This window comes from Microcaecilia unicolor, chromosome 9 (genome assembly GCF_901765095.1).
Source record: "Microcaecilia unicolor chromosome 9, aMicUni1.1, whole genome shotgun sequence".
NCBI classification, from domain to species: domain Eukaryota; kingdom Metazoa; phylum Chordata; class Amphibia; order Gymnophiona; family Siphonopidae; genus Microcaecilia; species Microcaecilia unicolor.
This window is the reverse complement of record NC_044039.1, coordinates 123,524,162-123,540,741: the sequence shown is the minus strand read 5'-3', so window position 1 is coordinate 123,540,741 and position 16,580 is coordinate 123,524,162. Positions and strand designations below refer to the sequence as shown.

The window sequence follows — 16,580 nt, the reverse complement described above, 5'->3', positions numbered from 1 at the left end:
TGAGCACTAATTGGCACTTTGTTTTGTTTTGGTCTCACTTTAAAATTCTGACCCTTTCTCACTGTGCCATTTACCAGTTGGCACCCATCTTTATTATGAATCTACTGACTCCTGCACTTCAACATGGACTCTCAGATCTTCTCAGAGTAACTTGCTTTCTATCCCTCATCCATCAAGAGCTAGACTAGAGTCAGCTGGTGCCCTGCCTATTTTTTTTTTATTTCTTTTTTTTTTTTAATCTGGCCCTTCTCTTTGGAACACAATTCCTTTGTATCTGAAGCTTGACTTTTCATTTCTGCATTTTAATGCAAGACTTATGACGTGGTTCTTTGACCTTGCTGTCAGGGATGGAGGCTAAGCAATTGGATTCTTCATCATGGAATATTATACTGTTGGGAAAGAGTGATATCCCTTCATGTGAAAAACTTACCTTTTCCTTTTCCCTCCTCTATTTTTGTCCCATCTTCCTTTGGCCAGTTTCTTTGTATTTTTAATTAGCATACTGTAAATCAACTTGATATGGTTATGTAGATCAAATTTTAAGAAACTAAACAATTTTGAAAGATTGCTCCTGTTGATTTGTGGATTCTTTCCCCACGTGTGCTCCTTCCGTTCTTTGGAATTCTTTTCCAAGTTGATGGAAATTGGTCGCTTACCTTCATCCTCTCAGCTGTCGGAGATCAGCAGGTTTTAATAAGAAAACGATCTGCTGCATTTCAACTTCCTGCTTCATCAGAAAGCTGAAAACAGTTCTGTCTTTGGAAGAAATGTTGAAACGTTATCATGCATGTTCCTGGCATCTCAGTTTACTGGGTCTCAGACGTGCAAAAAGAAATAAATCAGTTCTGACAAGATATCTGACAAGACAACCTGAAGGATTTAACAAGGGAGAATCATGTCATGTTTAGACTGATTTTGCCAAATAGATTCTACCCTCTGCCTCCTCCTTCCCTGCAAGAGAGCATTATAAATTCTCTCCACGTATCCAGAATATATTTGGCTCAGCACTTGTATGTTTGCAAGATTTAAATCCTTGGCAGCTGATTTTGATTAGAGAAACAGAATGATTTGGAAGCTGTGATAATAACAACCCCATGTCAGATATTTCCTTCATTGTAATGAACTGTAGAAAGTCCAGAATCCAAGATGCCAGACATCCTCTTGAGAAGAGTCAGGGAAACTTTTGTAAAGTCTGAAACTACAGTCAGCGTTGCTGCAGAAAAAGCAGAATGGGACCTGTGCACATAAATTGTGTGGTATACAAGAAGATCGTATCATGCACATTAACGAAGTCTACAAAGACATTGGCATGAATATGCTAAAACTTAGTCATCCTAACTGAGCAGATTCTTGAAAAGGTTTAGCCGACTAGGCAACAAGATGCTTGCAGCAGGGTGAATTCACTCTGGCGTCCTTTTACTAAGCCACGGTAAAAAGTGGCCTGCAAAAGTGTGAGCGCTTCCTTTGGGCACACGCTGGGCCATTTTTTACCATGTCTAGGAAAAAGGGCCTTTTTTTAAGGGGCCGGAAAATGGACGTGCACTAAAATTGAAACCAACGCACGTCCATTTTTGGCCTGAGACCTTACCACCACCCAATGACCAAGTGGTAAGGGCTCATGCGCTACATGTGCGGTGACTGGTTGGCATGCGCCAACTGTTGATTAATGCTGGAAATGCCAAGTGTGGTAGGAAATAAAAAAAAAATTTTGACCCAACACTATGGGCGCGCGCCAGATCTGAAATTACCACCAGGGGGGCACTAGCCTGGTGGGGGGCGCTAGCCTGGTGGTAGTCTCGTTGTGGCACATGCTGCACACGCATAGAGCCTTTGTAAAAGGGCCCCTCTATTTGGATTATTTTGGCAGCTTTTTTTCTTCTTTTGTTGGCTTTGTTTTTTGGTTTGGTTGTTTTTTTTTTAAACTTGAAGAATGGTCTAGAATTTGGTCGCTAAAATTTAAGGCTAAAAAATGCAAGCTCATGCATTTTGGCAGCAAAAGCCAAAGAAAGGGGCATAGGTTAGGGATCTGCTCCCCAATCTTTCTGTGGCTTCAACTTCAAGATGATGACATCCTATGGAGAGCCCACTCAGATCACATTCCCAAATGTGGGCTTCACGACCCTGATTCGGATCACGACCCATAGTGTGGGAACTGCTATAGGGGTTGGAGTACTTCTTTGCATGAAAAATGACCAAGACTTGGGGGTGACTGTATCTGATGAACTTAAGGTGGCCAATCAAGTAGAAACAGTGATAGCAAAAGCCAGATGTATGCTTGGGTACATAAGGGAAGGAATGGCCAGCAGGAAAAAGGAGGTGATAATGCATCTGTATAAATCTCTGGTGAGACCTCACTTAGAGTACCTTGTAGAAATCTGGAGATTTCACCTATAAAAAGATATGAACAGTATAGAGTTGGTCCAGCAGGCGGCTACTAAAATGGTCAGCTACAAATAAATAAATAAAGCATATAGGGACAGACTTAAAGATCTCAATATGTATACTTTGGAAGAAAGGCAGAAGAGGGGAGATATGATAGAAATGTTTATAATCTTCAGTTGCATAAATGCACATGAGGCAAGTTTCTTTCAATTGAAAGGAAGTGCTGGAATAAAGGAGCATAGGATGAAGGTGAAAGGGAACAGACTCTGGAGTAAGCTAAGTAAATACTTCTTTACGGACAGGGTAGTGGATGCGTGGAACTGCCTCCCAATAGTGAAGAGGACCGTGTCTGAATTAAAGAAAGCATGGGACAAGTATTGGTTTTCATACAGTGAAACAGTGATGCCTTTGGTTTGCAAGTTTTCTCCCTTTTCATAATAGTATGACTTTATTCTTTTTTTTTTTTTTTAATTAAGATAGAATTTTATAACAATAATTGGAAAAACATTGAGCGAAAATAGTCTGATTATTTATCTTTAATTTAGGAGACTTTCCATCAAAGTGTAGTAGAGTGTGAAAAGCTAGGGGCAGTGCCACAGGTTCACATTAAGGGCCCCCAAGCCAAAGTTGCAGAAGAAGCTTCCAGAATAGGGGGTCTACCTCATAAGATCCAGAAGCAACTGCAAGCGATCTGCTTTTTTGGGCACCTCTCCACTGCAGGGGCTCTGTAAGCAGAATTTACATCACTGCCTACACTGCCTTGGGGCCTTTTTTGGGTACCAACAACTTACAGAAGCTTACTACAAAGCCTAAGGGCTTGAGGAAACATAAAGGGCAACTCTCATATGTCTGTAGGTAGTTGCAGAAATTACAAATTGTTTTTCCTGCAGATTCTGAACCAGCTGTGAAAGGGAAACATGCACATATTTTCCCTTTGAAATTTGATCAGCGAAAACATACCAGCAGAGATTTGCACCTTTATTTTATGCAGGTACTTTCTCCACTCAGAACAGAACGTGTTGTTTTGAAAATGCAAACTTATGCATTTTGTTGCATTCCCTTCCCTAACTCCTCTCAGGGAATGCCTTCAGTTAATGCAAGTAAAAGTGCTTATTTTACCCACAGGAAGGGATAAAAGTAGCTCTTTGAAAGTGTTCCTCCTAATGGAACCTTCTAGCCAAAAATCCTGACAATTAAATAATGCAGCTGTTCTGTGTTTTCTTCTAGGCGTGACGAGCATTCCCACCATTGAGTCGCTTCATAGTTGTGGCCTTTTGCTCCCTGGTATGCTGCTGTCACCAAGGTCTGAACAATCCAGCCAGGTTCCTAAACTACTCTCTGTGAGTGAAAAGCAAGTTTGCCTAGAATCTGCAGAAAGTACCCATCACAGGTCAAGTAGGGCTGTAGGAGATGAACACGTAGCCACAGAATTCGTTAGTAAGACAGCTTCTCCCCAGAGCCCAACAAGATCAAGGACTGGGGCCTTGCCCACAAATTCTGCTGCTGATGTGAAAAATGGAGGGCTAGCTGTAAGCTTGGATAGTTCTCCTGAATTACATAACATCTCTTTGGACCCTCCAGCTGAGCTCACCGTGGCATCAATGAGAGTGATCAAAGAAACACTGGTCTTCAAATCTTCCTCAAAAAGCAAAAGCAGCTCCAGTTCTTCCAGCAGTACAAACAAGACTTCTGACTTGGGTAACTCTTCAGATGAACTTAGTAGTAAGTTTCGGTCTCAGAGACTGGACTCCTCTTCCTCTTCTGGAGAAATGAACATGCCTAGTCCAATCTTGACTCCCATTTTTACCCCCAAACATTCTTCTCCCTCTATGACTGTACCTTTATTGTCATCCTTCCAGCTCGGCTTTCCGATGAGGGAACTGAACTTGGGTAATAGCATGACTTTGCCAAAAGTCAGGACCCCTACCACACCCAGAGATAGTATCCAGCTGGCCAAGAAACATTACAGTCAACCTCAGCCTGGTGGAGCGGATCGTTTTCATCACATTGTAAATATTGATATCTGTTCCTTTAAGCCCATAGTCTTACCACCTCAAGCAGTGCAGGTAGAAGAGACGGACATTGATGATGTGCCAGAGAAGATGGAAACAGAAGAGGGTGAAAGTGAACCTGGAACAGAGGTGGTTCTTCCACAACTTTGTACAGGATACAAAGATGATATGAATCTAGAGACTGAAATTACAATGGAACCTGGAAACAAGCCTCCCACTCCACCACTACACAGATTTCCATCTTGGGTAAGAGGCTTATTAAAGATACTTTTAAAGAGTACTTCGCAAGCCATTGAGTCATGGGAAGTATGCCGGGAAAAGTTTAAAATTCTTTCATGATTTTTAATTTTAATTAAATAAAACACAGTATGGTCAATTCTGCATACCATCTAGTTACCTAACTACAAAGTCAGATGGTGAGATCTAAGGTTTTCAAATTAACCTCAGTAAAAGGGCAACTCTATAACTTGGCACCCCTATTTATGTACCACGTGAGCGTGTAAATATACAGGGCCTGATATTCAGTGAGCAGTGAGTTTGCTGTCTGCTACTAGCGTTAAACCTGGATATTCAATGCCAGGCCATATCCAGCGACCAGCACTGAACATCCGAGTTATTTTGGCTGCTAAAAAGTTAACTGGCTGTGCTGGTACTTAGCAGTAGCTGGTTAACTTTTTAGCAGTCAAAGATAGGTCTGCTATTTAAGTGGCCTATTTTGACCGCTCAACATAGCTGGTTTGGCGCTGAACATTTGCACCTAACCTGCTATGTTATGCAATATAGCCAGTTAGTGTCTAGCTGCTAATTGGAATATTCAGCGGGAGATAACCAGTTATCTCCCACTGAATATCCGCGGTCAGGTGCTTAAACCTTATTTAACTGCCAGGAGCCGTTCCTTTCTGGTTAAACAGTTTTGCGAATCGGGGGGGTGGGGGACGGAATACTACATGCGTAAGTGGCAGCAGGGCTACTGTGCACTGTTCTGTAAAGATGTGTGTAAGTGGTGTAGTGTGTAGGTGCAATGGAAGCAGTCACATGGGAGGAGCTTGGGCAAGAATAACACTAACACGCTTAACCTGCAGAATACTGTCAGTTCCACACACCCCTGCCATATCTACACAAATGTATTTACAAGAAAATAAGAGGCACAGAAAAGCTGCAGCAAAACTCCAAATGTCAGAAAAGAAGCAGCCAAAAGAACCAATCAGCGGCTGTCAAGTAAAAGAGGTTTATTAAAAGAGCAACCTTTGAGTGACCTAGTGGTTAGAGCACTGGTCTAGCAATCCAGAGGTGGCTAGTTCAAATCCCACTGCTGCTCCTTGTGATCTTGGGCAAGTCACTTAACCCTCCATTGCCTCAGGTGCAAACTTAGATTGTGAGCCTTCCCGGGACAGAGAAATATCCAGTGTACCTGAATGTAACTCACCTTGAGCTACTTCTGAAAAGGTGTGAGCAAAATCTAAATAAGTAAATGATGAAGTGTTCTTGTGTTGTCCTATCATATAGACATTTTGGTAGTGGACTGCCTGCATCAGGGGCACATTTGGCCCTTGTGATAGGGACATGTAACACACCTTAAAACAGGATACTTAGGGGTCCTTTTACAAAGGCGCACTAGTTTTTAGCATGCATTAAACACTAGAAATGCCCATAGGAATATATAATCTAGCTACATTGGGATGAACATATATCGCCCTATTTTTTTCCACTTTAAATATTTTTATTAATGAAGCAACTTACAACATTCAAGACAATACAGATAATGCCAAGTTGTCCTAAAATATTGGACATCCATATAATATAACAGAAAAGAACAAAACAACAACCCAGTCACCCTTATGGTGAAAATTGAACTATCAACTCCCAATCACTATAAACAAGGGTCTACACCCTCAGCTCTGTCCTACCCCCTTAAATTTGTTCAAGCATATAATTGCCTCACTTCCCCCTCTAAGCCTCCTCTATATCGCCCTATTTTTATAAACTTCACCAGTTACCTGTGTTAGCAAAATCACATTTTAAATTATGTTCTTTGGTCTTTTGATCCCTGTTTGGGGACTTTCTTTCATACTTGATCAATTTTCTTTTTTCTGTTTTGAATAGGCAACAAAGTTGGGGTCAGATTATTCTGAAATTTCCTTCAATGGTTGCAATCAATCTGAAATTCCCTTCCTACTTCAGTTCAGGCATTGTATGGTTACTTAAGGTTTACAAAACAATTAAAAGCTTCTTTGTTTAATAAATATGTGGGTTGATTCTTACCCACATATTTAATGTAGTTAAAGCTGTAATTTCCCAAATTGTGATTCGGTGTCTTGTTTCAGTGATCCTCATGGAATTGTATAGGCTTCTTGCAGAATTAAAAATGAAGTGTAATGTAATATGGTATCAAGAATTACCATTGGCAGCTTGACTAACAGAGCAAGAACACTTGTCTTCATTTTGGGATTCCCAGATATATGGGCCAAATTACTCGGCCCTTTAGTTTTTACACTAACTTTTGTTCTCTGCTCAATCACAAGCAATAACAACTCCCCACTCTTGACTATTACTCCAGAAGTTGTATCTTCAGGGAACGCTACTAAGACCAGTGATCTTACTGTTCCTCTGGAATCTACTCCAAGCGACGCACCCCTGATCCTCAATTTGGCGGCCTAATTAGTGGCCTGCAGCTTCTCATGTCTAGAGCTCAGCAGAGAGGAAGGGCTCCATGCATCAAGGCTCAAGGAGACTTCCAGCAAATGTTGAGCCATAGCCTCCTGTGCAAGCGGTTCATTAGCTGGAGACGCTGTTGAGGGAAAGCAATTTAAGTTGTAATCAGTGGCTATTGTTATATGGGGGGGGGGGGTTTAGGAGGCTCAGAGGGGTTAGCTTCTTATTTTCCCCTTCATTTCAAGGCCATCTCGAGGAAAAATAGTAAGGAAATACAGAATAGAAGCAATAGTATTAAAGAGTTGATCCTGTCCAGCTCCACACGTCTTTCCAGGTGGTGCCATCCTGGATCTCCTACACTTGCTATTTGATGTACACAGTTGTTCATATTAAAGTTGTGGTGGAACTTGAGTATTTATCATCTAAATACTGTAAGGCACTTGCTATGTACTTTGAAAATAGCGCCTTCCTGATATCGGACACATATTTGAAGCATCTTTGGAAAGAGTAAGAGTGTGGGTTTACCAAAAAAAGAAATGTTTGTAGGAGAAAATGTGACTCAAGGTCATAAAAAGCATAAAAAGATGCAATATCTAGCTGTTATAGTGACTGCTGTAAAAATGACTAATTACTGGGGCACAGACACAGGCCTTTCACTAAACTGTGATCAGTTTTTGCACTTACTGCATTTCAACAGCAAATATTAATATGTAGTAAGCATAAAGTCTGTGTGGTAATTGTTGAAAGCATGTCCAGCATGACCTCTGCAGTTACTGTACTAAAATGTTCTTTACCATGGGCCCTTAGGGGTAAGATCTGAGGTACCAAGGATCTTAGAGGTATTGGAGCCACATGCTCTTAGGTTCTGGGTGGGGAGATAGATTTACTCTGATTGTCCTAAGGTTGCAGTAGGTGGGAGAAAACGCTACCAGGTGCTCCGAGAGGGGAGAGACCCAAGGAAGAGAGGTCAAAGGTCCTGGGAGTGGAGAGATCTGAGTTCCTGGTGGTGTTAGCAGGGGTGTAGCCAGACCTCGAAGTGGGAGGGAGTCAGAGCCCAAGGCGGGGGGGGGGGGCACATTTTGGTCACCGCCCACTGCCGCTGCTGTGCATCTTGGCTGGTGGGGGTCCCCAACCCCCAAAACCTGAATATTTCGTCCAGCACTGGTCTCCTGCACCACCATATTGCCTGCCCTGCTCTCTCTTCCCCTCATGTTGGCATGCTCCTTTTAGTGAAACTGCACAGACCAGTGCTGGATGGCGGAGGGGCCCAGGCCCCCGTGGCTCCACCTAGCTACGCCACTGGGTGTTAGCAGAAGCGTAGCCAGGTTGAGGGCGCAGGGGGAGCAGAGAGCGGACTGCCGATGGCACCAGCACATATTTTACATGTCAGCGCATCAAAAATAGGCACCATCACAGTTGGAAGTCCGTTTGGGGGAGCGGCAGCTCCCCTGGCGACCCAGCTAGCTACGCCTCTGGGTGTTAGTTCTTTAGAATGACTAGCAGTACTGAATTGGGGAGGTAGGAAATCAGAGACCCTGTGGATTCTGGTCTGGACTGGTTGCATTATCCATAAATTTATTTCTGGGTGTGTTGCTTCTCACCTATAACAGGAAACCTATTTAAATGTCATCCCCATGGTGACCTGCCTGTATTTATTGTCTCCTCAAGCTGACTCCACATATTAAACAAAGCTTGGTCTTAATACATTTTGCTCAGAGTGCAGTCTGAGGACTGTGTGTAATTCATCAAACTTTTCTGCTTCTCGTTTCTCTTCCAACTTTCTCTTGCTGCCTTTTCTAGAGAGCTCTTTCTTTTCATTTGTCTTTTCTACTTGTCTGTTAAAATAAAAGATGAAATAAGCTATAATATTCTGTGGGCACGTTTCCAAAAGCTGCTAAGATGCAAAGTGCATGGGTAGTTGGTGGGTAGCTTTCAAAAAGAGACTGGGTGTGTTGATTTTCTTTGAGCATTTGTCCCTGTGAACACATAAGTCCACACCTTCTTTTTCTGCAGCTGGAGGAAAGGGAGAAGCTCTGCCCACGCAGGTCTGAAAATGAACATAAACGTTTTTCATTTTTTCTTTTTTTGTTTTTTATTGACCTCGTGCCTTGTCAATAGTATCACAAGACAAGTTTCAGTCAGATACAGCAGTTATTTCCCTGTCCCAAGAGGGCTTACGATCTAAGAACTAGATTTATTAAAATCCACTACCACTATATTAGTAAGTAGGTTCATTGCATAAAATGGGACTATTAATACCGTTTAATAAATCTAGCCCTAAGTTTGTTCCTCAGGCAACAGAGTAAAGTGGCTTGTCCAAGGTCACAAGAGGCATGAGTAGGAGAAACAAGATTTGAAGTTCCAACTCTGACTTCCCTGGTTCTCAGGGCTACTCCTCTGCATGTTTTATTACAGTTACCTAATTTGTTGGCCAGAATGACTTACAAATTGACATTGCATTCATCTTAAAATGTTATGATGTGTGTAATGAAAAATTCAGTTAAAAAGAACTTTGTACACCAGACCCAAAATGAGGTTTGCACCTCATGAAAATAATCTCAATTGGTCTGCTCACCCAGTGTGGTGATATCAGTGCTAAATCTGTCTCAGGCAACCTCTGGGAATGCTGCATTTTCTTCTGAACAGGAAACCTACTTGATTTTGATCCATTTTGGGTTATTTTATTTTGAATTATTAATGGAAATGTCTTTTACACAAGTAAATGGGAGATTTTGCCACAGTAAACAGATTTTGTGGCAACAGAGAAAGTCTACAACAAATTCTTTGTGTCCTTATAGGAAACTAGAGGGACGTTTTACAAAAGAGTGCAACATATCTGCCACAAGATTAATTTTATTCCCATGGGCCCTGCTGCAGATAATGTGTGCTAATCTTTTTATTTAATTTATTTATTTGTATTTTGCTTACACCTTTTTGGTGACCTACATTCAGATACACTGTGCATTTTCCTGTCCCTGGAGGGCTCATATTTTGTTGGTACCTGAGGCAATGGAGGGTTGAGTGACTTACTCAAAGATCACAAGGAGTGGTGGTGGGATTTGAACTGGCCACCTCTGGATGTCAAGCCTGGTGTTCTAGCCACTAGGTCACTCCTCCACCCCCTAGGATCCTTGTATATATTATACTCTAAGAAACAAATTGTGCAGCCATATTGACCTAGGGACCAGTTCAACCCTTGTAGCAACCACATATCAGGTTTTATTCACTGGGAATGGCTGAAGTGACCAACTGGATTGGTTGATTCAACCTCTTCCACTAAAAAACACCCAGAGGAGTAAAAAACATGTGATTGATCTGTTGGGATTTCAGCTATTTATCTTTTTCTTGTGACCACATTTTTTCCTCTGTTTGACCATATCAATCCAGGAAAGTCGTATATATGCAGTGGCCAAATCTGGAATGAGAATATCTGAAGTGACTCCTGGAAATGAATCCCCCACCCAAGGTAAGTGTGCTAGGAATTAGATCAAGCCTCCACTGATGTAGGCCTGCAGCCTTTGCCATTGATTGCTATGACTTAAAAATTGTAATAATTAGAATTATTATGCCATTTATGGGTAAAGGGGGGCATCTAGATGTGGGTACAATGGGTTTCTGGTGGGTTTTGAAGGGCTCACATTTACCACCACAAGTATAACAGGTGGGGGGGGGGCTGTGCACTGCACCCATTAAAACTGCTCCAGGGACCTGCATACTGCTGTCATGGAGCTGGGTATGATATTTGAGGCTGGCATAGACGCTGGCAAAAAAAATTAAAAAAAAAATTTTTTGAGGGTGGGAGGGAGTTAGTGACCACTTGGGGGAGTAAGGGGAGATCATCCCCGATTCTCTCCGGTGGTCATCTGGTCAGTTCGGACACCTTTTTGTGGCTTGCTCGTAAGAAAAAAAGGACCAGGTAAAGTCGAACAAGTGTTCATCAGGGACGCCCTTTTTTTTCCATTATTGGTCGAGGACGCCAATGTGTTAGGCACGCCCAAGTCCTGCCTTCGTTACGCCTCCGACACGCCCCTGGGAACTTTAGTCATCCCTGCGATGGAAAGCAGTTGGGGCTGCCCAAAATCGGCTTACCATTATACCAATTTGGGGGACCCTGTGAGAAGGACGCCCATCTTGCGATTTGTGTTGAAAGATGGGCGTCCTTCACTTTCGAAAATAAGCCTGATAATGTTTAAGCATACACTGTCTCATCAGTGGTAGATGGTTAGTCAGGGCACTTTAGTGCTAATGGACTACATTACACAGTGCCTTGATCTTTATTCCTAGTATTGCAGGGCTGCCAATGCATCAGGTTTCAGGATATCCCTATGAATATGCATGAGAGAGATTTGACCGCCTACTACCTGCACCGAATGCAAACCTCTCTCATATACAGTCATGAGGGATATCCTGAAGGTGACCCTCGAGGGGAGTGAAGACCAAGGACTTAGAAGGAAAACGAAGGAAGGATTATGCACCACAAGTTAGGTGGCTGGATGCAGCTTGCTGAGCATTAATTATATAATGGCATCTGAGCCCCAAGATGCTGTTAAAAATACTAATATTTACTGCCTACATTTAGGTGCACCTACCTACATCATGTCAATAGCAAATGGCATCCCGTCATAATAGCCCCAACAAAATAGGTTTATAACAAAATACCCCCTCCTACAAAATAACCCTTGACAAAATGGCCCCTCCCACAAAATAACCCGTGACAAAATAGCCCCCATGACAAATAGCCCTCTTAACAAAATAGTCCATCACAAAATAAAAAGTCTACTAAAAATATATATACTAAATTTTATTTATGGTAAAAAGAGGAGTATCCTGTTACTTAGGGCATGTTAGGAAACTCCTGCCAGCATAATAGATTAGGGCAAGTCTAGCAATACACTACAAATAGATTTAAAAAGTTAATCTGCTGGAAAACAGAGGCATTTCACTAATTCCTGGCAGAAATCCAACTAGTAATTCCTAATCTGGCCATTCTAGCAGTGGTCCTGAAGCCAGCAGCTAGACACAAGACTCCTTTCAGATCCCTGCATTAAAGGGCTGTAACCCTGGTCAGTAGCAAGGGCTGTGAATAATATCTCTACAAAAACCTACACCCCAGTCACACCAACTAGAAAGACCTGATTTGAAGACTGAACCAAGGCCCTTCAATATGGTAAAAAGAAGACTATTTTGTCACTTGAAACTCCTGACAGCATAATAGACTAGGGCAAGTCTTGCCCTCCACTGAGTTAACCTAAATCAAAGAAACAAAAAAGTTAAATCAGGAAATAAATGTCTGTCTTGTCTTGGGAAAAACTCTGTTGGGGCTTCCCCCACCCCTTCCCTAACTAAACTTTCTTCCCACCCCCTAACCTCAGGAAAATCTCCTCCTTACCTCTCTAGCTCCTGTCTTCAAATGGCCTCTTTCCCCTACCTTGCAAAATCTCCTCCCGATTCTTCTTCCCTTTCCTCCCCGGGAGAAACTTGCTTTTGCTTCTGCCCACTCGCAGACTCCCCTCATCGGTGAAACAAGCACTCACCCACGTCTGACACTGACGCTGTCTGTATAGAGAGAAACCGGCAAAGGTCCATGCAGGAGATGGAAAGCACTGGCAGGAGGCGCTAAGCACAGAAGGTGAAGGAAAGAAGAGCCTGATGTGCCAGATCTATGTGGGGGAGGGGGGAGGGGGACATGGCACTGCTGGCAAACCACATACACCTCTCAAAGAACAAATTAAAAATAGGTACATAGGCCATTTTGTTGGGGTCATTATATGGACAGGCCATTTTGTCAGAGAATATGTCAGGGGCTATTAAGTTTGGGGGGGGGGGGTTGTTAGGGGTTTTTTTTTTCTTCGGGGAGCTGTTTTGACGGGGCTATTGACCCGGTACCATAGCAGGCATAGCACGGGCCTAAATGCAGCACTTTAGCACATTACTTTTAAGTGAGTTGTACATCTCATTTATAGAATAACACTGAGCACCGCTTTTTCTTTTCTTGGTCCAAAGCTCTGGAATGACCTACCGCCCTCTATTCGTTCCAAACTTTCTTTTAAATTTAAATCTTTACTTAGATCCCATTATTTTTCTGTTGCTTTTGGATTATCTCAGTGCTGACTTTTCCTGACTAGGGTTTCAACTGTTTTTATTGAATTGTAAGTGATGAGTACTCTTGATCTGTGTGTTTTTCTTTCCTATCACAGTGAAATTCTTTTCTCTATGTGTTTTTACATGTTTTTTTTAGTTCTTTTGTAAACCACCCTGACCTGTCTGTTCAGAAAGAGCGGTATAACAACTTTTAATAAACATAAATACACACCTAGCCCTTATGGTGGGAATTCTGTATAGGGCACCCAAAATTAGACATTGGGATGATATGCCTACTAAGCGCAAATTCTATAAAGTCATTTCCACGCAGAACTATCTTGATAGAATACTAGCTTAAAGCAGGGGCGTAGCCAGATTTAGGCGGGAGGGGGGTCCATAGCCCGAAGTGAGGGGGCACATTTTAGCCCCCCCCCCCCGGTGCAGTCAACCCCCCCCCCCCCCCGCCATTGCCGACCCCGCCACCACCACCAACAACAACAACCTTGACCCCCCCTGCCGACGACCCTCTCGACCCCCCCCCTCTCACCATTGCCTATCTTTGCTGGCGGGGGACCCTAACCCCCGCCGGCCGAGGTCCTCTTTTTCTGGCGCAAGGCTTGGTTCTGTTTCTGAGTCTGACGTCAGACTCAGAAACAGAACCAAGCCTTGCGCCGGAAGAAGAGAACCTCAGCTGGCAGGGGCTGGGGTCCCCCACCAGCAAAGGATGGCGACAGCAGGTTGGCGGCGGGAGGGGGGGTCGAGAGGGTCGTCGGCAGGGGGTCTAGGGCCAAATCTATGGGGCCCAGGCCCCCATGGCCCCACGTAGCTATGCCACTGGCTTAAAGTCATTTTCGTGTCTAGACAGAAGCATTTACACCTGTCAAAGGCTGGTGTAAAAGCTTGCGCCTAACTACTGTCAGGCATGGAAATGGAACGCCACACCTAAATCCTGGCATTACCCATAACCTGCCCATGACTCTCCCTTGGCCATGCCTCCTTTGTTTAAAGATTATAAGCCAGGACAATGTAGACTGGAAATCTGAATACTATATAATACTGATTCATTATTAACATAATATGGAGGGCAATTCAAATTCAAATCAATTCTTGTATACCGCTAATATCACCTTTCCAGAGTTTGGTGTGGTTTACATTCTAGGTGAGACAAAAACAAATAATGTTAGTGTGTGGTTTGAAAAATATTAAAGACAATTGGATTAATGCTGGAGACTAAAACATTAAGGAAAGGATAATAGTTGATACTAGGAGGTAGAAGTCATGATGGATTGTTATGAAGAAGAGAAAGGCTTCTAGCCTCTTCCTCAAGTTGAGGGAAGTTTGGTTCAAATCCCATTACAGCTCCTTGTGATTTAGCCAGTTAAATGTCGACCTGACCTTTTTCAATTGTAACTGAAACTGAGTTACATTCGGGTCTGTAGGCATTTCCCTGTCCCTGGAGAGGTCACAGTCTGTTCGTACCTGAGGCAATGGAAGGTTAAGTGACTTGCCCAAGGTCACAAGGAGCTGTAATGGGATTTGAGCCAGACTTCCCTCAATCTCAGCCCACTACTCTAGCTATTAGGCTGCTTCTCCATATTCAGGTCATTTATTCATATAGTTGTCATATAAATGTATAAGCTCCTTCTTTATAGAATTACCCGCATTGTGCTAAATCTTTGTGTCCAAGTTGGTATGTGATAGAGTTTAAGTACCATCAGATAACCTAGAAACCCTGACTGCAACGTATAAGGCCTGTGCAAAATTTGCCTTAGTTAGGGGGTCTTTTACTAAGCCGCAGTAGCATTTTTAGCTCGCGGCAGAAATCAGTTGGCGGTAAACGCCAAGACACCTACAGGAATATAATGGGTGTCTCGGTGTTTACCACCAGATAATTTCTACTGCGAGCTAAAAATGCTGCCATGGCTTAGTAAAAGACCCCTTTAATGAACAGATGACATTGGCCAGATAAATAAAAATAGGGCAGCACCTATTGATAAATTCACTCAAAATAAAGATACATATTTGCTAGACCAAAAAAGCACCTTCCTGTGCTCATGTACCTTTCTCTCAATGTCGAGCAAATGGCAAAATGAACAGAGCAGCTGCAGTTAAAACCTACTTGTTCATCATCAGCCAATGAGCACATCAAAGCCACACAGCCAAACGAGCCAAAAAATTAATTTAGCCATGTTGTACAAATTATAATTGATTTTTGTACTGAAAATCAATTTGCTCTAAATTTGATTGAATCAGAGGACTTTTCATTAGGTCTTTGTCATAAAGCATATGGGGACAGACTTAACGATCTCAATATGAGGGAACATATGATCAAGATGTTTAAATACTTCCGTATCAATTTCAATTCAAAGAAAGCTCTGGGTTGAGGGGGCATAGGATGAAATTGAAAGGGGACAGACTCCGAAGTAACCTGAGGAAATACTTCTAAACAAAAAGGGTGGTGAATTTGTGAAATGGCTTCCTGGTGGAGGTAGTGGAGATGAAGACTATCTGAATTCAAGAAAGCTTGAGACAAGTACAAAGGATCTCGAAAGGAGAGGAAGGGATAGTAGATGGCATAGATGGCAGACTGAATAGAACATATGACTTAACCTGCCTTCATTTTTCCTTGTTCTTATGAAATTACATATATTTAAGTAGGTCCCATAGATTTTCTCAGGATGAATATATTACCCCAGATTATCTATTCTTATAAATATGTCTCATGGAGTGTCACACAAAGGGTGTTTTTTCAAATCTAAAACCATCACATTTCAAGGTTTTTGGGGAGAGTGGGGGGTGGCTCACGTTCCTTTTTAAGCTGAAGGTGGGAAGGGGCATTTTCGATATGACGTCTAAATCCAAGTGGCGAACATGGCCATTTTTGACCCAGAAAAACGTCTGTCTTTTTGTTTTGAAAATAGCTGTTATCTAGTCGTTTTGTAGACATTTTGTGCTCAGTGCATTTTACTTTTGTGACCATTAAAAAAAAAAAAGGTCAAAGGGAAAAATGCATAAAGAAAAGCCATTGGGATGTCTGGGGGGGGGGGGCAGCATTCTTAGTAGACCGGCACCATGGACGTCCTGACAGAGCAGTGGGGCACCCTAGGGGATGCTGCAGTGGACTTCACATAAAAGGCCCCAGGTGCACGTCTCACTGTTACCCCTTTATATTCTATTGGGGGCCCTCCAAAATCCAACAAAAATCTACTATACCCAACTATACACCACTACAATAGCTCTTATGGCTGCATATGTGGGTGCAGTAGGTTTTTGGTGGGTTTAGGATGGCTCACACTTTCCACCACAAGTGTAACAGAGTGAGATATGGGCCTGGGTCCCCTTCTCTACAGTGCACTGCACCGACCACTAGGCAACTCCAGGGACCTACTTGCTGCTCTAATAGGATTGGCCATAACACCTGATTCTGTCATAGAGGCTGATATGTACTGTTTC

At 42.7% G+C, this 16,580-nt stretch overlaps 1 protein-coding gene across 1 annotated transcript in view; it reads left to right on the top strand.

The window, feature by feature from the left end:
• Nucleotides 1–16,580, top strand: part of PLEKHH1 (pleckstrin homology, MyTH4 and FERM domain containing H1) — a 274,731-nt gene that overhangs the window by 156,165 nt on the left and 101,986 nt on the right. Inside the window, exons 7-8 of the mRNA XM_030215194.1 lie at nucleotides 3,610–4,640; nucleotides 10,434–10,512. Coding sequence (XP_030071054.1) covers nucleotides 3,610–4,640; nucleotides 10,434–10,512 — 1,110 coding nt within the window. The remainder of the gene's footprint in view (nucleotides 1–3,609; nucleotides 4,641–10,433; nucleotides 10,513–16,580) is intronic.